Source organism: Artemia franciscana, chromosome 2 (genome assembly GCF_032884065.1).
Source record: "Artemia franciscana chromosome 2, ASM3288406v1, whole genome shotgun sequence".
NCBI classification, from domain to species: domain Eukaryota; kingdom Metazoa; phylum Arthropoda; class Branchiopoda; order Anostraca; family Artemiidae; genus Artemia; species Artemia franciscana.
In genome coordinates, this window is record NC_088864.1 from 30339794 (window position 1) to 30367054 (window position 27261).

The window sequence follows — 27261 nt, forward strand, 5'->3', positions numbered from 1 at the left end:
CAAAATGGCCATCTCAAAATTTCGATCGGACGTCCGCAGGAAAAAAAAGGCGTGTGAAGCTGAAGCTGAAGAACTGAAACAATGTCCATTTAAAACTTTTATCGGTATTAAAAGGGAGAGGCATAAAGAAAGTAAGGGGACAGGCTTCCATTTGACCACTTTTCAACATCCCCTGAAAGTTTCACCTAAGTACCTAAGTCTTTTTGGTGACCCAATATCAAAAATACCCCCCTCCCAGAAAAAGACCCATGTGTAAACAATGAATGACTTACATAACTTACGCAAAATAATAGAGGTTGCTTTCAGATGAGAAGTTAAAAAAAAGAAAAATTGCTGAATTACGGCAGAAAATTTGCACTAATAGTTTCCGTAGAATATATATATACAATACATCTTAAATTTCTTTGATTTTCCTAAGGTTCCTAAAAATCTGAATATATTTCTTGTAGGATAATATCAAACAGTTCGTGGTAACGAACTGTAGTAAGGAGCGACCCGGCTCAATAGTAACCAAAACTCTAAAAAATAGAATTTTGATGCCAATACATACATCAAAAGAATCGCATTTTAATACTGATTTTAAATATATAAGTTTCATCAAGTTTAGTCTTACCCATCAAAAGTTACGAGCCTGAGAAAATTTGCGTTATTTTAGAAAATAGGGGGAAACGCCCCCTAGAAGTCATAGAATCTTTACGAAAATCACACCATCAGATTCACCGTATCAGAGAACCCTACTGTAGAAGTTTCAAGCTCCTATCTACAAAAATGTGGAATTTTGTATTTTTTGCCAGAAGGCAGATCACGGATGCGTGTTTATTTGTTTTTTTTTCCCAGGGGTGATCGTATCGACCCAGTTGTCCTAGAGTGTTGCAAGAGGGCTCATTTTAACGGAAATGAAAAGTTCTAGTGCCCTTTTTAAGTGACCAAAAAAATTGGAGGGCACCTAGGCCCCTTCCCAAGCTAATTATTTTACCAAAGTCAACAAATCAAAATTCTGAGATAGCCATTTTATTCAGCGTAGTCGAAAAACCTTATAACTATGTCTTTGGGGACGACTTACTCCCCCACAGTCCCCGTGGGAGGGGCAACAAGTTACAAACTTTGACCAGTGCTTACATATAGTAATGGTTATTGGGAAGTGTACAGGCGTTTTCAGGAGGATTTTTCTGGTTGGGGGGAGGGGTTGAGAAGAGGGGGATATGCTGGGGGAACTTTCCATCGATAGTTTGTCATGGCGGAAGAAAATCTCCATGAAGGGAGCGCAGGATTTACTAGTATTATTTAAAAAAATTAAAAAATAAATATGAAAAAGTTCTTTCAGCTGGAAGTAAGGAGCAGCATTAAAACTTAAAACAAACAGAAATTATTACCCATTTGAGGGGCTCACCTCCTCCTAACACCTCGCTCTTTACGCTAAAGTATTTTTAGTAATTTCAACTATTTATTCTACAGCTTTTGTGATTCTGGGGTCATTCTTAATGAATTGAGACAAAATTTAAGCTTTAATGTAAAGAGCGAGGATCTGACAAGGGGGGAACCCCCTCATATATGTAATAAAAATATGAGAATACAAAAGTTCTTTACTTAAGCTAATTCATAAGTTACGTAAATCTTTTACTAATAAAAACATTCGTAAAAAATCAAAAATTCTAGTTGCCTTTTTAATTAACCGAAAAACCGGAGGGCAACTAGGCTTCCTCCCCCGCTCTTTTTTTCTCAAAATCATTCGATCAAAATTATGAGAAAGCCATTTAGCCAAAAAAAAAAATGCAAATTTTGTTTTAATTATTCCTCTGCGGAGAGCCAAAATCAAAACATGCACTGATTCAAAAACGTCCAGAAATTAAATTAAAAAAACTTGTTTTTTTTATTTAATTTCATGATAAATTGAGCTGTTTGTTTTTCAACTCCTCATAGATGCCAAGGAAAATATGCCCGATGAACTTTTTTTTAAGGGAAAGTTTAAGGCAGATGCGAAGTTGGGCCTATTTTTAATACCGTATTTCTGCAGAAACTCCTGCTGACTTCAACATTTTCTTCATCTAAGTCGGAAAAAGATCTCTTTTTAAGTTTGATTATCTTTATTTTTAAAATAAAAAAAAAAAAACACAAAAATTATTTTTTTTTAACTAAGTTTTTCTGATGAAAATAAAGAGCGCAGTTGGAAACTTAAAATGAACAAAAATTACAGCTTCACAGTCTATGCAGCATATTTTTTTTTTAAAATATTTAAAATAAATCGGCACGTGAGATGTACCTATTTTGGTCAAATTCTGATACACTTGCGCTTAACAGAAAATTAAATAAATAAATAAAAAAATTCGACTTAAAGAAAGGAGCAACATTAAAACTTAAAACGAACAGAAATTATTACGTACCAGAGGGGGGTTCATCCCCTCGTCAATACTTCACTCTTTACGCTAAGTTCGAATTTTTTTTCTATTTTTTAGGAGTGATCCTGAATCAAAGGTCGTTTAATTAGAATAAATAGCTCTTTCGAAAGTACTAAAAAAAAACTCTACTTAAAGAGCGAGATATTGACGAGGAGGCCCTTCTCATATACGTAATAATTTCTGTTAAGTTTAAGTTTTAACGATGCTCCTTACTTTCAGTTTAAAAAACTTGTTTTTAAGTGTAATTTCTGATTGGTCTTTAAATAATGCTGGGAGATCCAACACCCCCCTCATGGAAAATTCCCTTCCTCCATGAAAACCTCCGATTATCCTCGTAACCTCCGATCCATAACTCCCCCCCCCCACCAGAAAAAATCCCCCCTGAAACCCCTGAACCCCCCCCTTGAGGTATAACGAGGAGGTAAACCCCTCATATGCGTAATAATTTTGGTTCATTTTAAGTTTTAATGCTGCTCCTTACTTTCAGTAGAAAAAACTTTTCATATTTATTTTTTAATTGTTTTTTTCAAATAATGCTAGAAAATCCTGCGCCCCCTTCATTGAAAATCTCTTCCCCCATGAGAAGTTTCTCCATGGAAATATCCTCCCGCGTACCCCCCCCCCTCGACTCTCCCCCTAAACCAAAAAAAATCCCCCTGAAAACGTCTGTACACTTCCCAGTAACCATTACTATATGTAAACACAGGTCAAAGTTTGTAACTTGCAGCCCCTCCCACGGGGGCTGCGGGGGAGTAGTTCGTCCCCAAAGACATAGTTATAAGGTTTATTGACTGCGCTGAATAAAATGGATATCTCAGGATTTTGATCCGGTGACTTTGGGGAAAAATGAGCGTGGGAGGGGGCCTAGGGGCCCTCCAATTCTTTTTGGTCACTTAAAAAGGGCACTAGAACTTTTAATTTCCGTTAGAATAAGCCCTCCCACGACATTTTAGGACCACTGAGTCGATACGATCACCCCTAGGGAAAAAAAAATAAACACGCATCCGTAATCTGTCTTCTGGCAAAAAATGCGAAATTCCACATTTTTGCAGATAGGAGCTTCTGCAATAAGGTTCTCTGATACGCTGAATCTGATGGTGTGATTTCCGTTAAGATTATATGACTTTTACGGGGTGTTTCCCCCTATTTTCTAAAATGAGGCAAATATTCTCAGGCTCGTAACTTTTGATGTGTATAACTGATCTTGATGAAATTTATATATTTAAAATCAGCATTAAAATACGATTCTTTTGATGTAACTATTGGTTACATCAAAATTCCATTTTTTAGAGTTTCGGTTACTATTGAGCCGGGTCGTTCCTTACTACAGTTCGTTACGACGAACTGTTTGATTAAAATCGTGTAACAGAATTTGTTGATTTCTTGATCTGTAAACGACTATTAAGAACTTTATAAATCGGTCATTTATCTTCTGCAGGCCACTTAGAATTTTCTGCTTCTAATCCTGTTTAGCGCATCGGTTTTCTGTTTTCACACCATTGAAGACTAGAATGTCATTTGCTCTTTAGAAAAAATAAGAAAAAATTCCTCTTTTTTACGTTAATAGGTCCAAAATTGCCAAAACGGTTCTTGTCTGTTAAACAGAACATCCTCAAGGTTTACGCTGTCTAAGATACGACAAAACCGGTTTAAATCGGTTATGATTTGCTTACTTTGAGTGAGATAACTGCGATGTATGTAAATTTTTAATGTAATATTTAATATTTAGAGGTGGTTAGGGGTTAGGTTAAGTTTGAGAAGTTAATTTTGACATGTTAAACTGTCATTTGTTCTTTTCATCAATCTTTTCTACTATGGCAATTTTTTGATGTTATGACAAAAACCCGCGTACCTCGAAATAAATAAAAAATGATTTCAGTAAAGCGCAAATCACGCTCTGGTTTTAAGAAGGCATAGGGGGCGCTAGCCCTACTCGTGTTTGTGATAATTTATGTTCGTTTCATGTTCGACATGGTTATTTATTGTAAATTCGGTTTGTTTTGGGCTTTGTGCGTTAATTACTATTTTACTTAATTTCTGCTCGTCTTTGCTTTTCTTTAAAAAACTTCTTGTTTGACTTTTTTTTTTAACTTCATGTATATAAAAAACAACTAACTGAACAAAAAATTTCCATTTAAAGCCACCTATTTAGTGTTAGTGGAGCACAAAAGCTTTTTTCTTGTTTTAAATTTGCGATTTCACCTCTTACTTTTCATGGATTATATATTGGAAATAATTCAATATTCCATGGCATACTTTTAATCAATACTAGTCAATATAGGGTAAAAAATAAACTCATAAATCACGTTTTTTTTCCTGTGCAGATTCGAATTTACCAAAAATTAACCACAACCCAGTAACCTTGCCAAGCCATTAAGTAAGCAGCAGTAGATTTCCTTCTACCCAGATAACGGTCTCCTGCCAACTTATTTTCAACGAATGTTCTTGGAAACATGTTGTTCAACTCTCAGACGATCAACTTCGCCATCAAAAGGATATTTCAAGCAAAACAAAGAATAGCCGGAAGGTTTTCTTATTCGACGACAGGTGTCTGGGTTTCTATTTCCCGTTCCACTACTAAGGTAACTGTGAAGCCGTAGCTTAAATGGAAATCATGGTATATTCCTAAACTGACTATTTTATTATTTTATTTTTTTATTATGGAATCAAACTGTCCATGGTTATGAAAGATGATTGGAGTTACCTTGTCAATAGAAACTGAAATTAAAAAGAAAAATTGACAACAAAATACGCATAAATGCTAAATATGTAAAATACTTAAAATTTCAGTATTTTTGATCTCGGAATAATTAAAATCGACTAAGTGTAAAGTTATTCATCAGAACTTGGTAGCACAAGAACATTTGAAATAATAATAAAAAAAATTCAAAAAAGGGGTAGCCTACGATCTTCATGAACGTTGAACCATGAAATTAAACACGTCTGGAACCCATGAGGTTTGATTACGGATTAGGTCTGTTGGTACATAACTAGAAGCTTGCACGCAAATGAAAACACCATGGTAACAAACTGGAAGCAAGGTGCGACTCAGGCCAATAGTAACCGAAACTCTTAAAAAAGAATTTGATAATAATTATTGCACGAAAAAAAAAGTTTTTGTGTTGATTCCAAATACAACCATGATTTTCCTGAGAAAATTCGGCTAATTTTTGAAAGGGGTGGTGGGGGTAGACAGTCGAACAGAAACAAAAAAGTCAAGCGAACTTAACAAAAATCGCATCATTCAGAAAACCCTACTGTAGAGGTTTCATACTCATGCGCAAGAGCGTGACATTTCACATTTGTTTATTTGTTCTTTCCCCAGGAGAGGCCGTATCGAATCAGTGGTCCTGGAATAGGAAGAGGGCTCATTCGAACAAAAATTGAAAGTTTTAGTAGCCTTTTTGAGTGAACAAATATATTTTGCCACGGGAAAGTCGCGTTTTCTGCTATTTTATATGGTTGACCCAAAGTTCCTAACGATTGAAAAGTCTGAAATAGCCAAGTTTCTAAAAATTTAAAATTCTGAGACATCCAATTGAAGCAATGTCACACAGTAGCGCATTCGTTACTGAGAAGTCACGTAGTTCATACAAGATAAATTGTTAATTTGGAAATTGATTTTTAATGCTTGATTTAGCTAAGCTGATTCAAGATTTTCCATGATATGATGTTTAGAGATATACAGTTGCGCCTCAGCTATTATGCAAGATAGACGGGAGGTGGGGTTTAATGCCTAAAAACACACATTTCAACGCTCAAATAGTCTAACCATCCACTAATCTTCAAATAGATATGAAGAGGTATGGGGGCAGGAGTTACTCTCTCTCATATATCTTAATTTATACTAAGCCTGGATAAGATGCTCCGAGGAGATACCCCACTTCTTGTTGAAGAAACAAAGTTTCTGATACTGATTTTAAAGCTTCACTGAATTAAACTGATTGGCTTCATATTTTAAAAAACTATGTTAACTGTGATGCGTAAGCGCATATAATTTATTATGAAGATGGGGCCGTCTACGCCTGTATTATTGTTGCTAGTGGGGATTTAAATATATGCATCAGTGTACTTTATTTAAACATCAAGAATTCTATTGCAGAGGTCGCGATGGCTTCAGCCGCGTAAAAGATCAAAAGTCACACAGAATTTCCGCCCAGACGAACAATAATACCTCTTTTCATCCACCCAAAATTCTTTGGTAAAAATATTATTATAGTATTATCAAAACTAAACTACTGTTTATCGAAATTTTGACTAAATACTCAAAATTTTTAATTACAATTTAACGTTTTAATCCTTAAGCAGAAAAACTGAATATATATATATATATATATATATATATATATATATATATATATATATATATATATATATATATATATATATATATATATATATATATAATTTATAAGCAAGAAAGCTGGGCTCTATATGGCCGCTACCGCACATCATATCTTGGTTAGGTCTGGACATGATTTGAAAATAACCAGAAATTCATTTTTTTTTTCGACTGCATCGAAGCAGCAATATTAAAACGAAAAACGATCATGAATCATTCCGTATATGAAGGGGTTCAACCCATCGATTTTTAAGCAAAAGGTTGACTTTGGTCCCAATTTTTTAAGAACGACTGTTGAAACACTAGGGTCGCTGAATTGGAACAAGAGCCTTTTTTTAAAGCACTGAGAAACTTTTGCATAACGAGTGAAGCGTTGAGGAGGGACTAGCTCCCTCATATACGGACTAATCTGTTTATTTTAAGTTTTAAATTACTTTTCACTTTCAGTTGAAAAAAAAAACTTGTTTTTATTTAATTTGGAGACAGGGCCAAAGACGCAAAGTTGAATGTACTTGCAAAAAACACTGCCCAGCTTGATTTTTTTTTTTTTTTTTTTTTTTTTTTTTTTTTTTTTTTTTTTTTTTTTTTTTTTTTTTTTTTTTTTTTTTTTTTTTACTGAATTTCACTTGTTACAGTGAAGAACATTTTTGATGCCTCCCGAAAACTAGAAAGTTGACAAAATCCGTACAAAAAAGGAAAACATTCTTCAACTGGAGTAAGAGCAGGATTTCCTTTTGCTATTCTCAGCACTTTTCTAGAAATCTCCCTAGATCCACCCATCCCCTCACACTAAATTAAACTGAAGCTGTATCTCTGTTCGTCATAGCAGGGTCGAGTAAATAAATCTTCGAAATGAAATACATACCTTTTAAACTGATAAATTCTTAGATAAGCTACACTGGAGTCAATTATTTGTGAATGACTGCTGAAACGCAAGGGCCGTTGAATTGGAATTACAAGCTTTTTTAAAGAATTAAAGAGCTAGAGCGTAATGAGCAAAGGGTTAAAAAGGGGGCAACCCACCTAGTATAGCCAACGGAATTATTTTTGTTCGTTCTAAGTTTCGATGTTTCTCCTTACTTTCTGTTGAATTTTTTTTTATTTATTAGGATAAATTTGTTTTGTATTTTTGTTATATGTCAAACATCAGTACACCCCCAAGGATAGAAATAACATCAAAATGGAGATTCTATTTTATCGCTAATCCTTTTTCTAACCGGAGTTCTGGCTTGGACGACAAATCAGAACACGCATTTTTTTATTTTTTTTAATGAATAAATAATAGCTTTTTCTTTTCTTTTTTTCCTAAGAACATCCAAGTGAAAATTGCCTTGATGACGAAAGATGTGATGTTAAGAATCGACTGAAACACTTGACCTTTCAAAAATTTTAAGAAGACAAAAACACCTATTTCAGACCCAGAGACAAAGGTCCCTTACCTGATCACGAAATTTCTCAATTTAAAAATTTTATACGGGAAGTCCAAGAATTAGAACATATAGTGATACACATCTTGCACTACCAATTTAGTTGTAATGAAAAAAAAAGTAATAAAAACAACTAATTTGGGAGTTTTCGAAAAAAAAGAAGAAAAAAGAAGAAGAACATGACTTGAGTTTGCTTATTGCCAAACCCATTCATAAATCTTATGATCTTGTACAAAAAGTCTTATAGCATTAGAATAGCGAACGAAAAATTTACACCAGAAATCAAGTCAGTCTATAATGGAGCATGGTTAAAATGAAGGAATTTCTATTTCCGCCACTGTGAATTCCATCCGACCAAACAAAAGATCATCAATTCCCATCATTCTACCCAACAGCCCAAAGGCCTTGAGAAAGTTTGCCGTCCCAGAAAACTACCACAGAATATACCCAACTTTACTAAGTGTTTGGTGGTATGGTAGAAGCAAAGGCAAATCGGGTACCGTTGGACTGCCAGTGGGCTGGAAAGTGTTTCGCGGCTTCGTGCTTAATACCTTATGGTGCTACAAATTACAGAAACTATTTTTTCTCTTAAAATAGCTCAAGAATATCTAGACTCTTTATGTCATAAATTATACAGCAAAAAATTATCGAATGATATAGCAGATGGTTTGATAATTAGGATAGGTTACGGAAAATGAGGAACAAACAACTAGACGAAAATTTAATTTCTAATGCCCTTTTCGAAACATCAATGTATTGCACTCTGGTGGCTTCGTAGAGGGGGAAGATTTGAGGCCCCCTCCAAAAATTTTTTTTTTTTTATAGTTTATGGGCGCTTCTTATTCAAACTTTCAAATAAAATTAGTTTTTACTGTTGGCTCACAAGTTTGTTTGTATTATTCACCCCCCCAAAAAAAAAAATAATTGACAGGCCTGATTGAATTCGCTAGTTTAGAAAAAAAAATTGCCGTAACTGATTCTCCTTGTGGCCAGTGCCTTGTATTTGTTTATTTTTTTGTTTTTGAATATCTTTGTTGATCTTTATATTATAATTAAATAAAAAAAAACTATTTTTTTTAGCTGAAAGTAAGGAGCGACATTAAAACTTAAAACGAACAGAAATTACTCCGTATATGAAATGGGTTGTCCCCTCCGCAATCCCCCGCTCTTTACGCTAAAGTTTGACTCTTTGCCACAATTCTGCTTTTTAAAAGAATTAAAAGCTATAGCGTAAAGAGCGAGGGATTGCGGAGGGGACAACCCATTTCATATACGGAGTAATTTCTGTTCGTTTTAAGTTTTAATGTCGCTGCTTAATTTCAGCTAAAGAAAATAGTTTTTTTTATTTAATTTCTGAACATTTTTGAATTAATGCATGTTTGGTTTTTGCTCTCCGGACATAAATTATTAAGATAAAATTTGTAACTGAATTCTTTTTTTGGCTAAATGGCTTTCTCTTAGTTTTGATCAGACGATTTTGAGAAATAAGGGGTGGAGAAGGAGGTCTAGTTGCCCTCCAATTTTTCGGTTACTTAAAAAGGCAACTAGAACTTTTAATTTTTAACGAATGTTTTTATTAGTAAAAAATATACGTAACTTAAGAATTAACTTATGCAACAAACTTTCATAATCTTATTTTTTTTTGTTATGTATACGAGGGGGTTTGTACCCTCGTTAATACCTCGCTCTTTACACTAAATCGTAAGTTTTGTCCCAATTCTTTAAGAATGACCCCTGAATCAGAAAGACCGTAGAATAAACAGTTGAAACTACTAAAAATACTTTAGCATAAAGAGCGAGGTATTTATCTCCTTCTAAATACCTCGCTCTTTATGCTAAAGTATTTTTAGAACCCCTCATATGCGTAATAATTTCTGTTCGTTTTAAGTTTCAATGCTACTCCTTCCTTTCATTTGAAAAAACGTTTTCATGTTTATTTTTCATTGTTTTCTTATAGTAATGCTAGAAAATCCTGCGCCCTTTTCATTGAATTTTTCTCCTCCCATGACAGATTCCTCCAAGGAAAGATCCTCCAACATAGCCCCCTCCCCTCAGTCCCACCCCCAAAAAAAATAAAATCCCCCCTGAAAACGTCTGTACACTTCCCAATAACCATTACTATATGTAAACACTGGTCAAAGTTTGTAACTTGCAGCCCCTCCCTCAGGGATTGTGGGGGAGTAAGTCATCCCCAAAGACATAGTTAATATGGTTTTCGACTACGCTGAACAAAATGGCTATCTCAAAATTTTGATCCGTTGACTTTGGGAAAAAATGAGCGTGGGAGGGGGCCTAGATGCCCTCCAATTTTTTTTGGTCACTTAAAAAGGGCACTAGAACTTTTCATTTCCGTTAGAATGAGCCCTCTTGCAACATTCTAGGACCACTTGGTCCATACGATGACTCCTGGAAAAAAAATAAACAAAAAATAAATAAATAAATAAATAAACACGCACCCGTGATTTGTCTTCTGGAAAAAAATACAAAATTCCACATTTTTGTAGATAGGAGCCTGAAACTTCTACAGTAAGGTTCTCTGATACGCTGAATCTGATGGTGTCATTTTTGTTAAGATTCTACTACTTTTAGGGGGTGTTTCCCCCTATTTTCTTAAATAATGCAAATTTTCTCAGGCTCGTAACTTTTGATGGGTAAGACTAAACTTGATGAAACTTATATATTTAAAATCAGCATTAAAATGCGATTCTTTTGATGTAGCTATTGATATCAAAAAAATATCTAATATCTAAATTTTGATATCTAATATCAAAATTCTAAATTTTTGATATCTAAATTTTTTAGAGTTTTGGTTACTATTGAGCCGGGTTGCTCCTTACTACAGTTGGTTACCACGAACTGTTTGATCAGCAAAAAATGAATTACTTTAATTTTCCAGCAGTACCTGGCGGCCAACTGCAATTGTGCATAAGAGGGTGATCTCGGCTCATCCTACAGATAATTTTAATTGCGCATGAATTTCTTAAAAACTAACTAAGGCATCATTTTAATGCTATTTTTCACCTGTGCTACCAGACTAGATGTCTGGTCAAATTGGGTGTAAAAAAAATGACACCCAATTGACAGTATGCAAGTCTAAAAAACAGGCAAGTTAAAACAATAACACAGTGTTCACACTCTCTTCCTATGTAAAAAAAAAAAAAATGTTATTTTCTACGCTACAAAAATCAGGGAGTAAATTCCTTCTGTTGAGTAGTAGGAAGGCCATTCTCGCGCAAATGAATGTTAAATTTGGATTCAGGATGCAACTCTACTATAGAGATAAGTTTGAACTTTAACCCCCCCCCTCCTAATGTGCAAATATATATCCTGAATTGGTATAGACCTATAGCGATGGGGTGATGTGAATTTGCGCCAAAAGCAATTATTACTTTCGGAAAGAGCATAAAAAAGGCATCGAGTGGTATGTTCACTTTATTTATACGTCAATAATATGAACAGCTCAACATTTACCCATTTTTCATTGTCATTTTCAACTGGCTCCCATATTTTTGGCCCTGGCTTCATTTTTGAAAGTGTCATTCACCTAACAACTTCTTTCCAAGATAGCAAGAAGTGTCTAAACTACAACTTTAGGCTACCCCATATCTTCCTAATGTACCTTTTTATGTCATTTTGATAGTATGGGTCCCATCCAAAGCCAATTCTTGGACCTGTGACTTGTAAGATAACTGAGCTAGGCAGAGACAACGGATATCATACCGGCTGGCCGTTCAATCTTTTGCACTTAAATAATCGAATTAAATTTTTTTATTTTGCTTAATACTTTTTCTATCATCATTTCATAAAAGAGTGCAAAAAGGGTGTATAAAACAAATAATGGGAAAGAGAGCAAATTCAGCCCGTGGAATGAAAGAGTACAATGAAAAAAGGGCCCATTTTACACAAAGTGTGCAAGTTGCCAATCAAACAGTTCGTGGTAACGAACTGTAGTAAGGAGCGACCCGGCTCAATAGTAACCAAAACTCTAAAAAATTGAATTTTGATATCAATAGCTACATCAAAAGAATCGCATTTTAATGCTGATTTTAAATACATAAGTTTCATCAAGTTTAGTCTTACCCATCAAAAGTTACGAGCCTGAGAAAATTTGCCTTATTTAGGAAAATAGGGGGAAACACCCCCTAAAAGTCGTAGGATCTTAACGAAAATGACACCATCAGATTCAGCGTATCAGAGAACCCTACTGTAGAAGTTTCAAGCTCCTATCTACAAAAATGTTGAATTTTGTATCTTTTGCCAGAAGACAAATCACGGGTGCGTGTTTTTTTTTTGGGGGGGGGCTATGTTGGAGGATCTTTCCTTGGATGAATCTGTCAGGGGGGAAGAAAGATTCAATGACAAGGGCGCAGGAGTCTCTAGCATTACTATAAGAAAACAATGAAAAATAAACATGAAAACGTTTTTCAAATGAAAGGAAGAAGTAGCATTGAAACTTAAAACGAACAGAGATTATTACGCATATGAGGGGTTCTAAAAATACTTTAGCATAAAGAGCGAGGTATTTAGGAGGAGATAAGTACCTTGCTCTTTATGCTAAACTATTTTTAGTAATTTCAACTATTTATTCTACGGTCTTTCTGATTCAGGGGTCATTCTTAAAGAATTGGGACAAAACTTACGATTTAGTGTAAAGAGCGAGGTATTAACGAGGGTACAAACCCCCTCGTATACATAATAAAAATATAAGGTTATGACACTTATGACAATTTATGTGCGGAGAGCCAAAACCAAACATGCATTAATTCAAAAACGTTCAGAAATTAAATAAAAAAAAACTAATTTTTTTAGCTGAAAGTAAGGAGCGACATTAAAACTTAAAACTAACAGAAATTACTCCGTATATGAAATGGGTTGTCCCCTCCACAATCCCTCGCTCTTTACGCTAAAGTTTGACTCTTTGCCACAATTACTTTTTAAAACAATTAAAAGCTTTAGCGTAAAGAGCGAGGGATTGCGGAGGGGACAACCCATTTCATATACGGAGTAATTTCTGTTCGTTTTTAAGTTTTAATGTCGCTCCTTACTTTCAGCTAAAAAAATTATTTTTTTTTTATTTAATCCTGTCATAGGCTGGTGATTACGTAGCTCATTCGGAACATAATTTTTTACCTGGTAACTCTTCCTGAATCTATTCTTGCAGCCCATGCGGTAACCAGGATTTTGCTTTTTTTGAAGAGAGGGTCACAAAAAAATTAAAAAAAACGTATCAAAATTTGTTAATACGCATTGTGGGGGGTTAACCCCCGTCCAAGATACGGTATTGCTTAAAGCGTCAGACCGAAGTACCATATGGTATGAAAAATGGCGATCTTTGGAATCATCTCGGAAATTACAGTAGTATCCCCACTGCGAGTTTAAGCACCCGGGTAACTCTTGCTTCTTTTTTTTCCTTAGTGACTTAAAGATCATGAAGAAGGCTTAACTGCGATTCTACTAGTTGTCTACATAACTAAAGTCATAGATGACGTTATTGTTAACTACAGTTATAAATGGCGACATGTTTTCTTTTCCAAAGACATATTTTCTAGCTTCTAAGCACTCCATCGATTTTACGAAATTTATGTTTAATGTAGGAATCGAACGTGAGACCCATTATTTCATATGGTAAAAGAACGACACATTAGCCTAATCAACCGAGCCGATACGTCATTGATGATATCATGTTCTTAGAAATACATTCTAAGCAATCAATGTGTTGTTTCTGGGACGCTAGCACACTTATGTTAAGCGTCCACAATATCGTAAAAAATTATTTGCGCAATCGATTCCTCAATAGGATTTTTGGGTGTTATCACTGATTTGTTTCCGGGCACCTTTTTTGGCATTATTCCGAGAATATCCATTCCACGATGATTTGAGATGCTTACTGTACAGACTTGTTCTTTTGATGGTAAATGTAACTTGTTTTTATCTCCAAAAAATGGTAATGACTACAACCAGCCAGGTGTCATTATTGTAATTTTAACGGTCCTTAGCACATCGGTTTTCTATTACCGGGCTTGCGCATGAGCTTGGGTCCCCACATTCCCATCCAGGACCCCAAGTCCCACACCAGGGCCCGAAGTCCAACAAACACGCTATTTCAGAAAATGAAACCAACAAAACGACACGCCATTTCAGGAAACGAAATGGGGTATTTCTCTCACTCTTCCCTATTCACCTCCACTCTACACAAGCCCATGAATGTTATACATTTTATAAACACCAGTCCAAGAAAAACAAATAGTTTGGCTTAAAAAGGAACTTGTATGATATCACGACCGAACTCAAGGAGTAAAGTTAGGTTAAACATATTGAAATATACCAAAATATGATGAGATATTTAGTAACAAAATTATGGAAACTACAACAGAAAATTAGCAAAACCAGGCCAACCAGAACGCATTATATTATGTAGCTAACCTAACAACCTATATATGTAAATATTTAATTAAAATATACATGTATTGTATTTTATCTCGCTCAGGCTAAGCTGATTATCTTCGAATGCACATATTCATACAGAAAGAAACCGGTTTTATACAGAGAGAAAACAGAGTGTAGTCAAGATTTCAAACAAGTACCCTTAAATATGCCGGACAAAAAGCTCATTTAATTACAAAATATATTTACACATTTTGAGACTTTAATAAAAATTATGATCAACTCAATTAAAAGGCTTTTTGTGCGTGTACTTATGAAAAGATAGAAATGAGCATGTAAAGCATTTTACGTAAAATTGATTCTTACAATTTGCTCATAATATTTATCACACTTTTCTTATAATTCACCCCCCGCCCCTTCCGTAACATCTTTTATATCGTATCTTAAGAATTTTACTTTTCCTAAAATCTACCATATTTTCTCACACATCCCCTTTTTATGACGCCCCACCTCTAGCATTAGTAGGCTTTTTCTTTCGCAAAATAGGGAGCCGCAATTTCTAAAGCTGACAGAAATACTTCATTGCCTTTAAGTTTCCGGCATGATTAAAAAAAGCAAAAAAGAACAGGTTTTAAGCAAGAGACCCCTTGGCGCTTCTCCTAAGATCATCTATTTTGTTCCGGATAGTGGACGCATCTGCTCGTTGTTACTTAGTTGCCAGAAATTTGGTTTTTCTTCGTCGTGGAACTTGATTACAAATTATTTGGCTAGATGTCTTACAACTGAAGAGAAAGTAGAACGGTATACTCCTCCATGTTATGTTCCACTAGACATCACATAACTGCATAAAGCGTCGCGAATGAGAATCAATGACCATTTCTCTCATTCCGAAAATTTATATCAAATTCAAACTATCAAGAAATTAAATAAAGACAAGATTATAGTTTAGGGGCTTATCACTATCTGGAGAGTGGTTGAGTTGGGTGAATGAAACTCTCAGGAATAAATCCCGGGAAAAAACTATACCCCAGGCATGTATTACTATTATCAAGCAACTATATGTATCCTTTTCTTTTTTCTAAGTGTTAAGACTGTATATATGACAAATATCCTGTCAATCTGAACTCTGACAAAAAAAAAATATCTCGATTTTGTGTTTTCAATAGCTATTTCATAAACTTTAGTGTCAGCAGAATCTTCAGCCATATCGAGGATTTTTTTCAAAATTTTAGAGATAAACTTACTAATGCTTCAAAACTTCATAAACCGGGATTGAGTAAAGGTATAAGGCTTAAAATAATTTTCTTGTGCATCATTTGAGCACGCAAGAGCGATGGTAAATTGTAATATTTCCCTTCATAAAGCGAGGGCCGTCATAAAACCTATGGAGCGGGCTTTTGACTAGACAAGAAGGCTATAAAACAAGCACGTTCTGACAAGTGAAACATATCAATCGTTAACAAAATGAAAATTATTCCATGACGTATTTTTTCCTCAGTGTTTACGTGTAAACCCATGCAAGTCATGTTCTTCTGCTGCGGCCTGGTAAATAATTATACTTGTTTCTATATTTATCCATAAGAATATATATATATATATATATATATATATATATATATATATATATATATATATACACACACACACATATATATATATATATATATATATATATATATATATATATAGACCATGTCCGCAAATTGGTGAATGTCAAAATTCACCGGTGAATGTCAAAAATACCTTTTTATTTCTCCTCTCAACTTTGTTAACTGCCAGCCAGTCAACTTTTCCAAGCTAATGCAAGGTTTGATGATGACAGGTTAGGTTAAAATAGATTAGATTAGGGGCGGTTAGCTTGGGTTATGTTTATAATCCATTTCTGATATTTAGAACGAAATTTGACCTAAACTACCTTAATCTAGCCTAACATAAACTAACATAATCTAACCCAACTTTAACTTATACCATCATAGCTTGCATAAGACTGAAAAAGCTGACTCACAAAGCTAATTGAATCCAAGCAGAAAAAAAGGAGTTTCGAACATTCACCGGTGAACGTCGACATTAACCAAACTTCGGACATTCACGGTAAATATATATATATATATATATATATATATATATATATATATATATATATATATATATATATATATATATATATATATATATATATATATATATATATATATATATATATATATATATATATATATATAAACCATAATTGGCCCATGTTTTTATAGGTATATATGTACAAACATTCGTAATATTTGGCCCATTTTGCAACAAATCTTTAAATTACTCTTAAGGAATCTAAAAGTACTAGTGTTTCTTTAATATTCATTACATACTAAACATAAATTAGTCCAATGAAAAGAAGGTTCTACTAATTAATATTTTATTGTATCAGCATAGAAATATAAAATAATAAGACAACTAACATCTCACATTTGACTAGGTAACTAAAATATACAGATGTAATATGAAAACATATTGGCAAACGATTGAGTATATAGGGTAAGCAAGTACTAATACAATTTGGCACATGAGTTTTTCGTTTAATATGGCACAAAAGTCTTATACTCTGAAACAATTTAGTTTCAATGTACATATTTGATCATACCTAAAACAAGGTTTTTTTTGTGAATCTTTAAACAGACCAAGTCGAAAAAACTAACATCGAAAGGGTCATCTAACCTCCTAAGAATAAATGATGTCTTTCTGTTGTTTTGTTGCTGCTAATAAAAACCTCCTCATCTGCTCTACCCCTACAAGAAACGTTTCTTAGCCCCCTAAAAGAAATTTCAGGTACAGCTATCCTTCTTAATTTTTATAGTCAAATTATTCAATAGCAACTAGTCAAGAATGTACTAAGTTCCGAGATCACCTCAGAATTCGTTGCAGTCGAGCTCACCCCCTCTGAAAACGAAAAATACCCACCTCCCAACGAAAATGCAAAGGCTCGCCCAAATAAGATTTTACTTATGCCCATATTTGTTTGTTTTTATTTTTTTCAAAATACAAAAATCAAAGCTTCTGAATTAACTAGTAACCAATTCATCCTGTCTTACATTCATCCTTGGGGGCACGGATATGGAGCCATTACTCCGGATCTAGAGGATCTTAAGGAGGTGAATAGCCATATTTTGTTATTTCAGCTACAGAAGTTTAAAGACCGTAGGCTATGTTACACAAATTTTACAGGAATTCAAAAAAAATCCAGATAAATTTCGGAATTTTCCACTGTTTTAGCAACCATTTTTTTTTTTACAAGCAGGTCTTTTTTTTAGCTCTTCGGGGTATCCAAAATATGTCCTATTTAAAGCTCCAATTCCAAACTTTTTCTGGGAGTTAGAAAGAGAAATTGCTTAGAAATAAAACAAAAAATTGCAAGTATCTATATAACCTAATAAATTGCGAGGAAATGGTTCAGCATAACTAATGGGGGACACCCTATAAACCTTAGTTTGACACTGAAAAATGTCAGTGGTTTGAATTATGGTAACCGATTTCAACAACTGGAAGTAATATCTTTCTTTTGCATAACAAGGTCTAAGTTATTCTAGTTTAGAAATGAGAAGAATTATAACTTCGTTACAATTCTCTTATAATAACCGTGTCCAAAGGATGCCAAAGGATTAAAAAAAAACTATTGTTCCTATACTACCGTGAAAATATTAGATAAGGTACATCTATGATATGGTCAGATGTTTCACAGGACCTTAGAAACCGGATTGGTTCGCTCAACAAAATTAACCGAAGAAAATTGGACATAATCAAAGAAAGATATTTCCATATGAAAGTATAGCGAAATAATTAATATTCAGTTCATAGATGCTATTAGCAAATAAAGGTTGACTAGAGCAATTACAACAAAAAAAATAGTTGAAACTGCACCGATTAAATCTATGCAAGTGAGTAAGAGGTACTAGTTCCAGAGAACCGCTGCGTAGTCTGTTACTTCTTCTGATTTTATTTCCGATTTTACGTGTGTTTTCACTGAATATTTTACTTCTTTTCTAAATTGACTTTTAATACCACGTTTTTTGGCAACAACTTGCAAAGTGGCAAATGGTATGTTGAATGTCCTTGATGCACTACACAAACTCTGTTGGCCTGTCTTGACTGCCTCAAGAGCTAGTTCAATAGATTCATTAGTATACTGCTTTCCTTGAAAAAAGGAGTGACGTTTTGTGGAAGACTCAACTCCAAAACGTTTGGCAACGAGGCGTACAGAGGATGTCTTATAAATTCGGCTAGCCTCATTAAAACTCATTCCACGAACAACAGCAAAAACTGCGTCTTGAAGGTGTTTGGGCATTCGCCGAAAGTCAGGCGACTGCATAAGCTGGAAAATTTTAGCATTTTCGAGTTCAACTTCTGCTGCATCAGTATACATTCCTTGGATTGGGAAGAGACCAAAACCTGCAAGATGGTTGCATTGGAGTCGCAAGAATAGCCGACTGTTGAGTCAAGACTAGGACATCATGCAACTACATCGTCATGCAGTAACGACTCGACGGTAGACAAAAAAACATGCTTTGTTGTAACTACAATGAACATGCTTAACATAAAAAGAAGGTATAACTCAAATCGACATCGAGCAATAAATCAAGTAGCAAGCATGCATAACACCAAAAGATGACAATTGAGAGATAGTGTTACAATTCCATTAAAGAAAAATCCAAACAACGATGAATAATATTTATCATTGTGGAAAAGATGATTGAAACAATATATATTATAATGTATTTGCATCATTTTCAGACAGTCTCCCCATCATCTCCAAAGAATTTGAATAGTGAGTACCCTTGGAATCCAAGAAAGAATAGTCTATGCGTTATTATATCTTGTGTTTTTGTTCAATAATACGAAATGATCTTAGTCTTTGTGGAAATATACAGAACAATATACAAATACAATATTGAAGTAAAACCCTGTTCTTTTACTGATTTTGTTCCACGAAATTTAAAAGAAAAGGTATTAAAAAAATTTACATTTTCGCTCCTCGAACGGAAGTCAAGGCCTAATTAAAAGGAAAAGGCTGAATCTAAATAAAAGAGGCTTGTAAGTTCTAACTACACTGCTTCAAAAAATAAATAAATTTTAGAAACAATAATGGAACATAGCAAAATATTGGTTTCGCTATCTTTTTCTACAGACTGTTCCAATTTCGGCACTTCCGACCAAGTGTGCTAAACAATAGATTAACAACAAAACTAAATCAGTAATGATAGAAATTGAAATTGAAAACTGATAAAAATTATCGCTTCTTAGCGTATGCAATATACATCTATAAAATTAACACAAATAAACCACAAGCTGATATTCCCCTATTCTTGAAGGAATTTGTAGAACAGGCATTATACTTGAAACTTGAACCCTATTAAAAAACAAGAATTTTGTTTTAGGAATAAAAAATATCATAAGAAGCCTGGAGAAATTAGTAAACTAGTTTATAAGGCTCTGACCAGCCTGACATATATCACTTTCAGTATGCAATTTAACCTTAAAAAGTAATCCAGAAAGTGTATTTTAGTAGCCGAAAAATATTTAACCCGCCTGAAAATATATTGATTTATAAAGCAAACCACATTGGTCTTAGAAGGCGTGATATCAATAGCTACAATTACAGAATTTTTAACTGTAAAATTACAACTCAGTATTACTCAAAATCAAGAACTACTAGAGCGTATTATAACAAAACAAATCATAACATAAAATTCGGTTATTTCTAACTCTTAATAAAATTTATATTGCCCTTTTAACCACCAATCCATAAAGATTGGTGGGCAACTATCCCCCTCACCCAACCAATTAATCCTGAAGACATCCGATCAAAATCTAGAGATAGCTATTTGATTCAGAATAGTTGGGAGGCCCAATTTCTATACCTTCGAGAATGACATGACCCCCACCCCATAATCCTTGGGAAGGGGGCTGTAAGTTACACCATTTGCTCATTGTTCACTGGGAGAATTTTCCATGGAGATATTTTTAGGAGGAAAATTTCCATGGAATGTTTTACACGGGGTGGGGGTCGGATTTCCTGGCATAATTTGAAAACCGGTCGGATATTGAATTAAAAAAATAAATATTTTTATTTTTCAACTGAAAGTAAGGAGAAATATTATAACTTAAAACGAATAGAAATTATTCCATATAGCATAGGAGGAGGGCTTACCCCTACCTCAACTCCCACTCTTTACACCAAAGCTTGACATTGTAACAATTCTTCAAGAAAGACTGGGCAAAAAGGTTTTAATGTTGTTCCTTACTTTCAGTTGAAAAACTTATTTATTTACAATTAAGGGAAACGTAAGTACTGTTAACTCGGGTAAAATTTTTAGTATGACATGCGATCAAAAGTTTTATCCGTTTTCAATATTTTCATTATATCTTTGTTGTAAATGGAAAGCTTAGTGTTGTCTAAGATATTTATACCCTATGTTTTTGCAGTAAATGAAGTCTATACTGTTATGTGTTTTCAGTAAACCTCCAGTTTTTTTATAATCTTACGAGTATAAGGGAATATCAATCAACAGCAGTCGTATTTATTTACTCTATATTTATATATACATATTTCATAAGCGGAAACAAAAATATTTATTTTATGTTTCAGTTTCACTCGTCATTTTCATCAGAAAACTTTGTTTTTGCTTTTGAATTTTGTTCGTTTTTTCTTTCGTTTTTTTTTTCAAGACAATAAATCCAACGAAATGCCACTGATCCTAGTAAGAGATAAAACAGAAGGTCAATATGGGTTTATGTTGGAATAAAGCATTAAACATTTTTTTTTTTACTTCTAACCTCATTCAAATTTTTCAACGAGCGCATGTCGATCGGCTATAATTGACAAGTTCTGTAGGGGTTAATGCATCGAGATTCTGTGATAGTAGCGATAGCCTATATTATCAGTGATGTCTCCTTGAGAAGATGAAACAGCAAATAATCTACTTTTATTACTTGAATATGTTAAAGAAAACTTTTTTTCTGCCTGTATTCCCTTTTCTAATATTTGCATATATATATATATATATATATTTATATATATATATATATATATATATATATATATATATATATATATATATATATGTATATATATATATATATATATATATATATATATATATATATATATATATATATATATATATATATATATATATATATATATATATATATATATATATATATATATATATATATATATATATATATATAAATAAAAAAGTCAATAAAGTTAGCATTTTAGCTGCTGATAGAGAATTCCGATAAAACTGGAATTTAAGTCCCTTGCTTGCATTGTGTGAGATTAAGGTCACTAGAGAATTTAAAGTGGCGAAACCCTATAGGCCAGTGTATTCTCCTGATGAGCCCTTGTGTTGGGTTGTTGCCTCTGAATTATTTGTCTTTATTATTTTTTCTATTGTTTGGTAAATAACGACTTATACTTATTGACGACATGACTGCCTGTCCATGGATTATTCTTTATTGTTGATTGTGTTTGGCTATGCTGTTTGACCTATGTGATTGTATGGATGAGTAGGGTTAAGGCCTCATTCAAGTGCTGGTCTATATTAATATATATATATATATATATATATATATATATATATATATATATATATATATATATATATATATATATATATATATATATATATATAGGGTTAACCCTTGAATAATATAATTCAATGCTCCAGTATTTACGTTCCAACCTATGGTTATAGTTAAACCATAATCAATGATTATCAAAATTCCTTTAAAGAAAAATTATACAGTAGCCTACCTAAATACAACAAGATGGAAAGAATACTTTGTTTTTGCCAATTAGTGTGTACTTAGCCTACGATAATTATTTCGATTCCAGCTTCCTCTTTGAACAAGAGCTAAGAGCTCATATGGCACTTGTGACGAGGTCGGAAGAGCCGAGAGCTCATATGGTACGAGGTCGGAAGAGCCAAGAGCCAAGAGCTCATTTGGACGAGGTCGGAAGAGCCGAGAGCTCATATGGTACGAGGTCGGAAGAGCCAAGAGCCAAGAGCTCATTTGGCACTTGTGAGAAGGTCAGAACCTAAAGTTAAACTTTATAGCACAAGATCCTTCTAAATATCAAATTTTATTAAGATCTGGTCACCCTTTCGTAAGTTACAAATACCTCAATTTTCAAAATTACCTCCCCCCTCCCAATTCCACCAAAGAGAGCAGATCCGGTCCAGTTATGTCAGTCACGTATCTTAGACAGGTTTCTATTCTTCCCATCTAGTTTCATCCTGATCTCACCGCTTTAAGTATTTTCTAAGATTTCCGGTCCCCCCAACTGCCCCCCCCCAATTACGTTTGATCCGGTTGAGATTTAAAATAAGATATCAGAGTTACGAGGTCCTTCTAAATATGAAGTTTCATGAAGATCCGATCACTCCTTCGTAAGTTAAAAATACGTTATTTTTCTTATTTTTCAGAATTACCCCCCCTTCCCCCCGCAATTGAGCGGATCCGTTCCAATTATGTAAATTACGTATGCAAGACTTTTGCTTATTTTTCCAACCAAGTTTCATCCCAATCCTTCCAATCTAAGCGTTTCCCATCATTTTAGGTCTCCCCACCCCAAACTTCCCCCAATGTCACCAGATCCGGTCAGGATTTAAAATAAGAGCTTTGAGCCACGATATCCTTCTAAAAATCAAATTTCATGGAGATCCAATCACCCGTTCGTAAGTTAAAAATACCTCATTTTTTCTAATTTTTCAGAATTAACCCCCCCCCCCCAACTACCCAAAAGAGAGCGGATCCGTTCCGTTTATGTCAATCATCTATCTAGGACTTGTGTTTATTTTTCCCACCATGTTTCATCCCGATCCCTCCACTCTAAGTGTTTCCCAAGTTTTAGGTTCCCCCTCCCAACTCCCCGCCCCCATCACCAGATCTGGTCGGGATTTAAAATAAGAGCTCTAAGACACGATATCCTTCTAAACATCAAATTTCATTGAGATCCGATCACCCGTTCGTAAGTTGAAAATACCTCATTTTTCTAATTTTTAAGACTTACTCCCCCCCCCCCAACTACCCCAAAGAGAACAAATAAGTTCCGATTATGTCAATCATGTATCTGGGACTTGCGCTTATTTTTCCCATCAAGTTTCATCCCGATCCCTCTACTCTAAGTGTTTTCCAAGATTTTAGGTTCCCCCCTCCAACTCCCCCCAATGTCATCAGACCCAGTCGGGATTTAAAATAAGAGCTCTGAGACACAATATCATTCCAAACATCAAATTTCATTAAGATCCAATCACCCGCTCATAAGTTAAAAATACTTCATTTTTTCTATTTTTCCGAATTAACCGGCCCCTACTCCCCCCCCCAGATGGTCAAATCGGGAAAACGACTATTTCTAATTTAATCTGGTCCGGTCCCTGATACGCTTGCCAAATTTCATCGTCCTAGCTTACCTGGAAGTGCCTAAAGTAGCAAAACCGGGACTTTAGGTTTTCCCCCTCCGACTCCCCCCAATGTCATCAGATCCGGTCGGGATTTAAAATAAGAGCTCTAAGACACAATATCATTCCAAACATCAAATTTCATTAAGATCCAAATACCCGCTGATAAGTTAAAAATACTTCATTTTTTCTATTTTTTGCGAATTAACCGGGCCCCCACTCCCCCCCAGATGGTCAAATCGGGAAAACGACTATTTCTAAGTTAATCTGGTCCGGTCCCTGATACGCTTGCCAAATTTCATCGTCCTAGCTTACCTGGAAGTGCCTAAAGTAGCAAAACCGGGACCGACAGACAGACCGACAGACAGACCGACAGACAGACCGACAGACAGACCGACAGACCGACAGAATTGGCGACTGCTATATGTCACTTGGTTAATACCAAGTGCCATAAAAAAAGGAAATAAGGGGCACCAATTTCCGTGCATCTTTCAATATATTAATGAAGTTTATACCTATTTCACCAACTGTTCTTAATGGTACATGTCTTAAGAAGAACTAATAAGTTGTATTATCCTCTTCAATTCAACAATGGAACCCACGTGGCTTTTCTCGATACAACACGGCACTCAAACATGGGGCCATCATTTAAGATTTTCATAGTGTTTATTCGTCTCTACGGGGTCATCTACTCAGGAAAAGAGAAGAGAAACAAGACATCTAAACTTGCTAGCGATTTTCTTTTTTTTCAAAATGAAGGAACGTAAAACTTCAGTGAAGAGTTTTTGTCGAAGCCGATTTAATTTTCTGTTATTTTATTGAGGTTTGACATCGTGTTTCAGAGATATAGGGTCTTTGCCGTTATTTGAACAAATCTTAAGTCTTAATTACAAATTGCTCAGGTTGACGGTTTCTCTTATCGCATAAAATTTCCATTACAATGCATCAAGAATAACTTATTTCTAGGTTGCAGCTACTGCAACAACTATGATTTTGAAATGAACATAATATTAAACGCAACAAGTTTGCAAAAAATGAAACATGTTCAAGTTAAAAGGCCTAAACAATTAATGGATGGCAAGAGCAATTTTTCACGATGAAATGTAATGTAGACTCAGCCCAGAGTTGCAGCATATCCTTAGGAAGGTCTCAATAAGAGTTCTGTACAAAAAATATTTGAGCAACAGGATCAAGAAAATATGCTCTAACTAGTCGAAAAGGACACATCGTTTTTCGGTCGGATTCCCGTACAATACTGAGTTGAATGCAACTACTCTTTCTTATAGCAAATCAGTTTCTAAAATCAAAATGATTTCTGTTCTGAAAGATAGCTGTAGCCCAGTTAACTGTGTTTCAAAAAATTAAAAAGTGGCCTGTCTGACTTTTTTTTAGAAAACCTCCAATTTAAAACAGAAAAAAGCTTTCTTGGAGATCCTCTTAGGATGTTTCTAATCGACTAAAATGTAAGAATCATTCGTGTGAATTCCCACGAAATTTTTAAATGCCCACACCATGTGACTCGCCCAAAGAGCCTCAATCCCCTGGAAAAGAAACAGGACCTATAAGTACCAGTCTTTTTCTTCTTTAAGTAATTAAGAGATCGAAGCATCATAATCTAAGAATTTTGACTGCATAGATCAAACTAAAAAGAACTCTTAGGACAAATATTTGACTTGACTCAGCAAACAACCGGGAAAATTCTTATCAGGAAGGTCTAAAGACCAAACAGGTATCCTTCGAAAATGGATATATGATATAAGAGAAATTTTGTACGCTGATAACAAAGCCTCTAGTCTAAAACAATGAATTTCCAAATAATATATTTGGAAAAGAAGAAACATATTTTATTCAATAGACTAGAATGAAGTAGTCACACTTCTCTTGGAGCTTTACATCTTTCACAATTAGTATACATGTAAATGGAAGTGGCATATTTCATATCAAATTATCGGAGTTGGCTTAAAAACGTAATAGTAACGAAATCGAGCAGGGTAACCAAGAGCAGGGAGGACAAAGGGCATCAGTCTCAGAAACCCCGGTTCCCCAGAAGCATGTGTCAGTTTTATGTTGTTCAAAATATACTTCTTGGAAGAGAAAAGGTGTGGGAATCGTGCTTTCGCGAGGTTGGCGACACTTATCATCGGCCCTGAAATCGAGGACCCCGTGGGGAATATATATGTAGGCCTAAACTAAGGTGTTTTCCAGAAATATCAAATATTAAAAACAAGGTGCTTTAAAGGGTTTCCATTTGTCTCAATAAAAAAAATCAAAATATCCAGCAGAAGCAGATATTATTTTATTATCAATTCAGTAGAAAATTTTAATGGACATGCTATTATTAGATAGAACTAATCAATAAAAAAAAATATTAAGCTTTATACTGAGATCAGTTTTCGAGCTATTAAAAGACAATAATAAACTTGAGATAATTTTAATATTACTAGATAGATACTTTGAAGCATCACAAATCTGCTGAAAGGTGCCATTGCCAAAACTAGCAGTCGAATTCAGGTATAAACACTTTTAAAACGTTTGTTTGAGTTCCAATTGTATATTTATTAGCGTCAATTATAAATACATCAAGGCAGCAAAATATAGAGTTCATATAAAAGTTCCATCATCTGCACTTATATCGCATGATAGCTATACTGATCCGCAAAATTATTCTAGAATCAACTGTAATTTCTTCAATCGACGATTTTTGCTTGCACTAGGCCAGTTCTTTTCCAATCCACGCCTCTTGACTTCCGATTCAGATTCTGATCAACTTTCCTTATACCAATCTTAGCACAATGATAATGCAGACTTGCTTCACTCATTTGGAACAATTTAGCCGCTTTAACAATTTGCATTCCAGATACAACAGCATCAATGGCACTACGAATTTGAGATTCCGAATATTTCGAATTTATTCCAGCTCTTTTCTTATTTCGTGGAGTGCCCACTGCTCCGCCTGTAAGAGAGAGAGAGAGTAGTGATCACAAATCGAATCAAATCTCTCTCTCATTCTTATGCTCGTTTTGTTTTCCAAAGCAGATCCAGTTTAAAACATCCAAGCTTGACATGTCACTAACGCTACCCGAAAAGGCTTGCCAACTTTACACATGAAATCAGCTTAAATTAACATTCGTCTTTTCCAAAGTACAATCGATGGACACATTAATAAGTGTGAGGTAACCGAAGTTATGGCATCATCCTTGTATTTCTTACAGAAAAATCGCATCTGTTTATGATGAATGTTATCGGACAAGAACAAGCAGCCC

The 27261-nt window shown here is 34.4% G+C and overlaps 1 protein-coding gene across 6 annotated transcripts in view; it reads right to left on the minus strand.

Annotated features, from left to right (window-relative positions):
* The window catches only part of LOC136040048 (protein tramtrack, beta isoform-like), a 106148-nt gene that overhangs the window by 44034 nt on the left and 34853 nt on the right, over positions 1-27261 (minus strand). The window contains exon 5 of one of the 6 annotated variants that reach the window (XM_065724116.1): positions 16812-18980. The exons of 3 other annotated variants lie outside the window; for them this stretch is intronic. In XM_065724116.1, coding sequence (XP_065580188.1) covers positions 18484-18980 — 497 coding nt within the window. In that variant the 3' untranslated portion in view covers positions 16812-18483. Of the gene's footprint in view, positions 1-16811; positions 18981-26529; positions 26952-27261 lie in introns of those variants that run through there. 2 more of the 6 variants (XM_065724138.1, XR_010620611.1) reach the window with 2 other exon arrangements.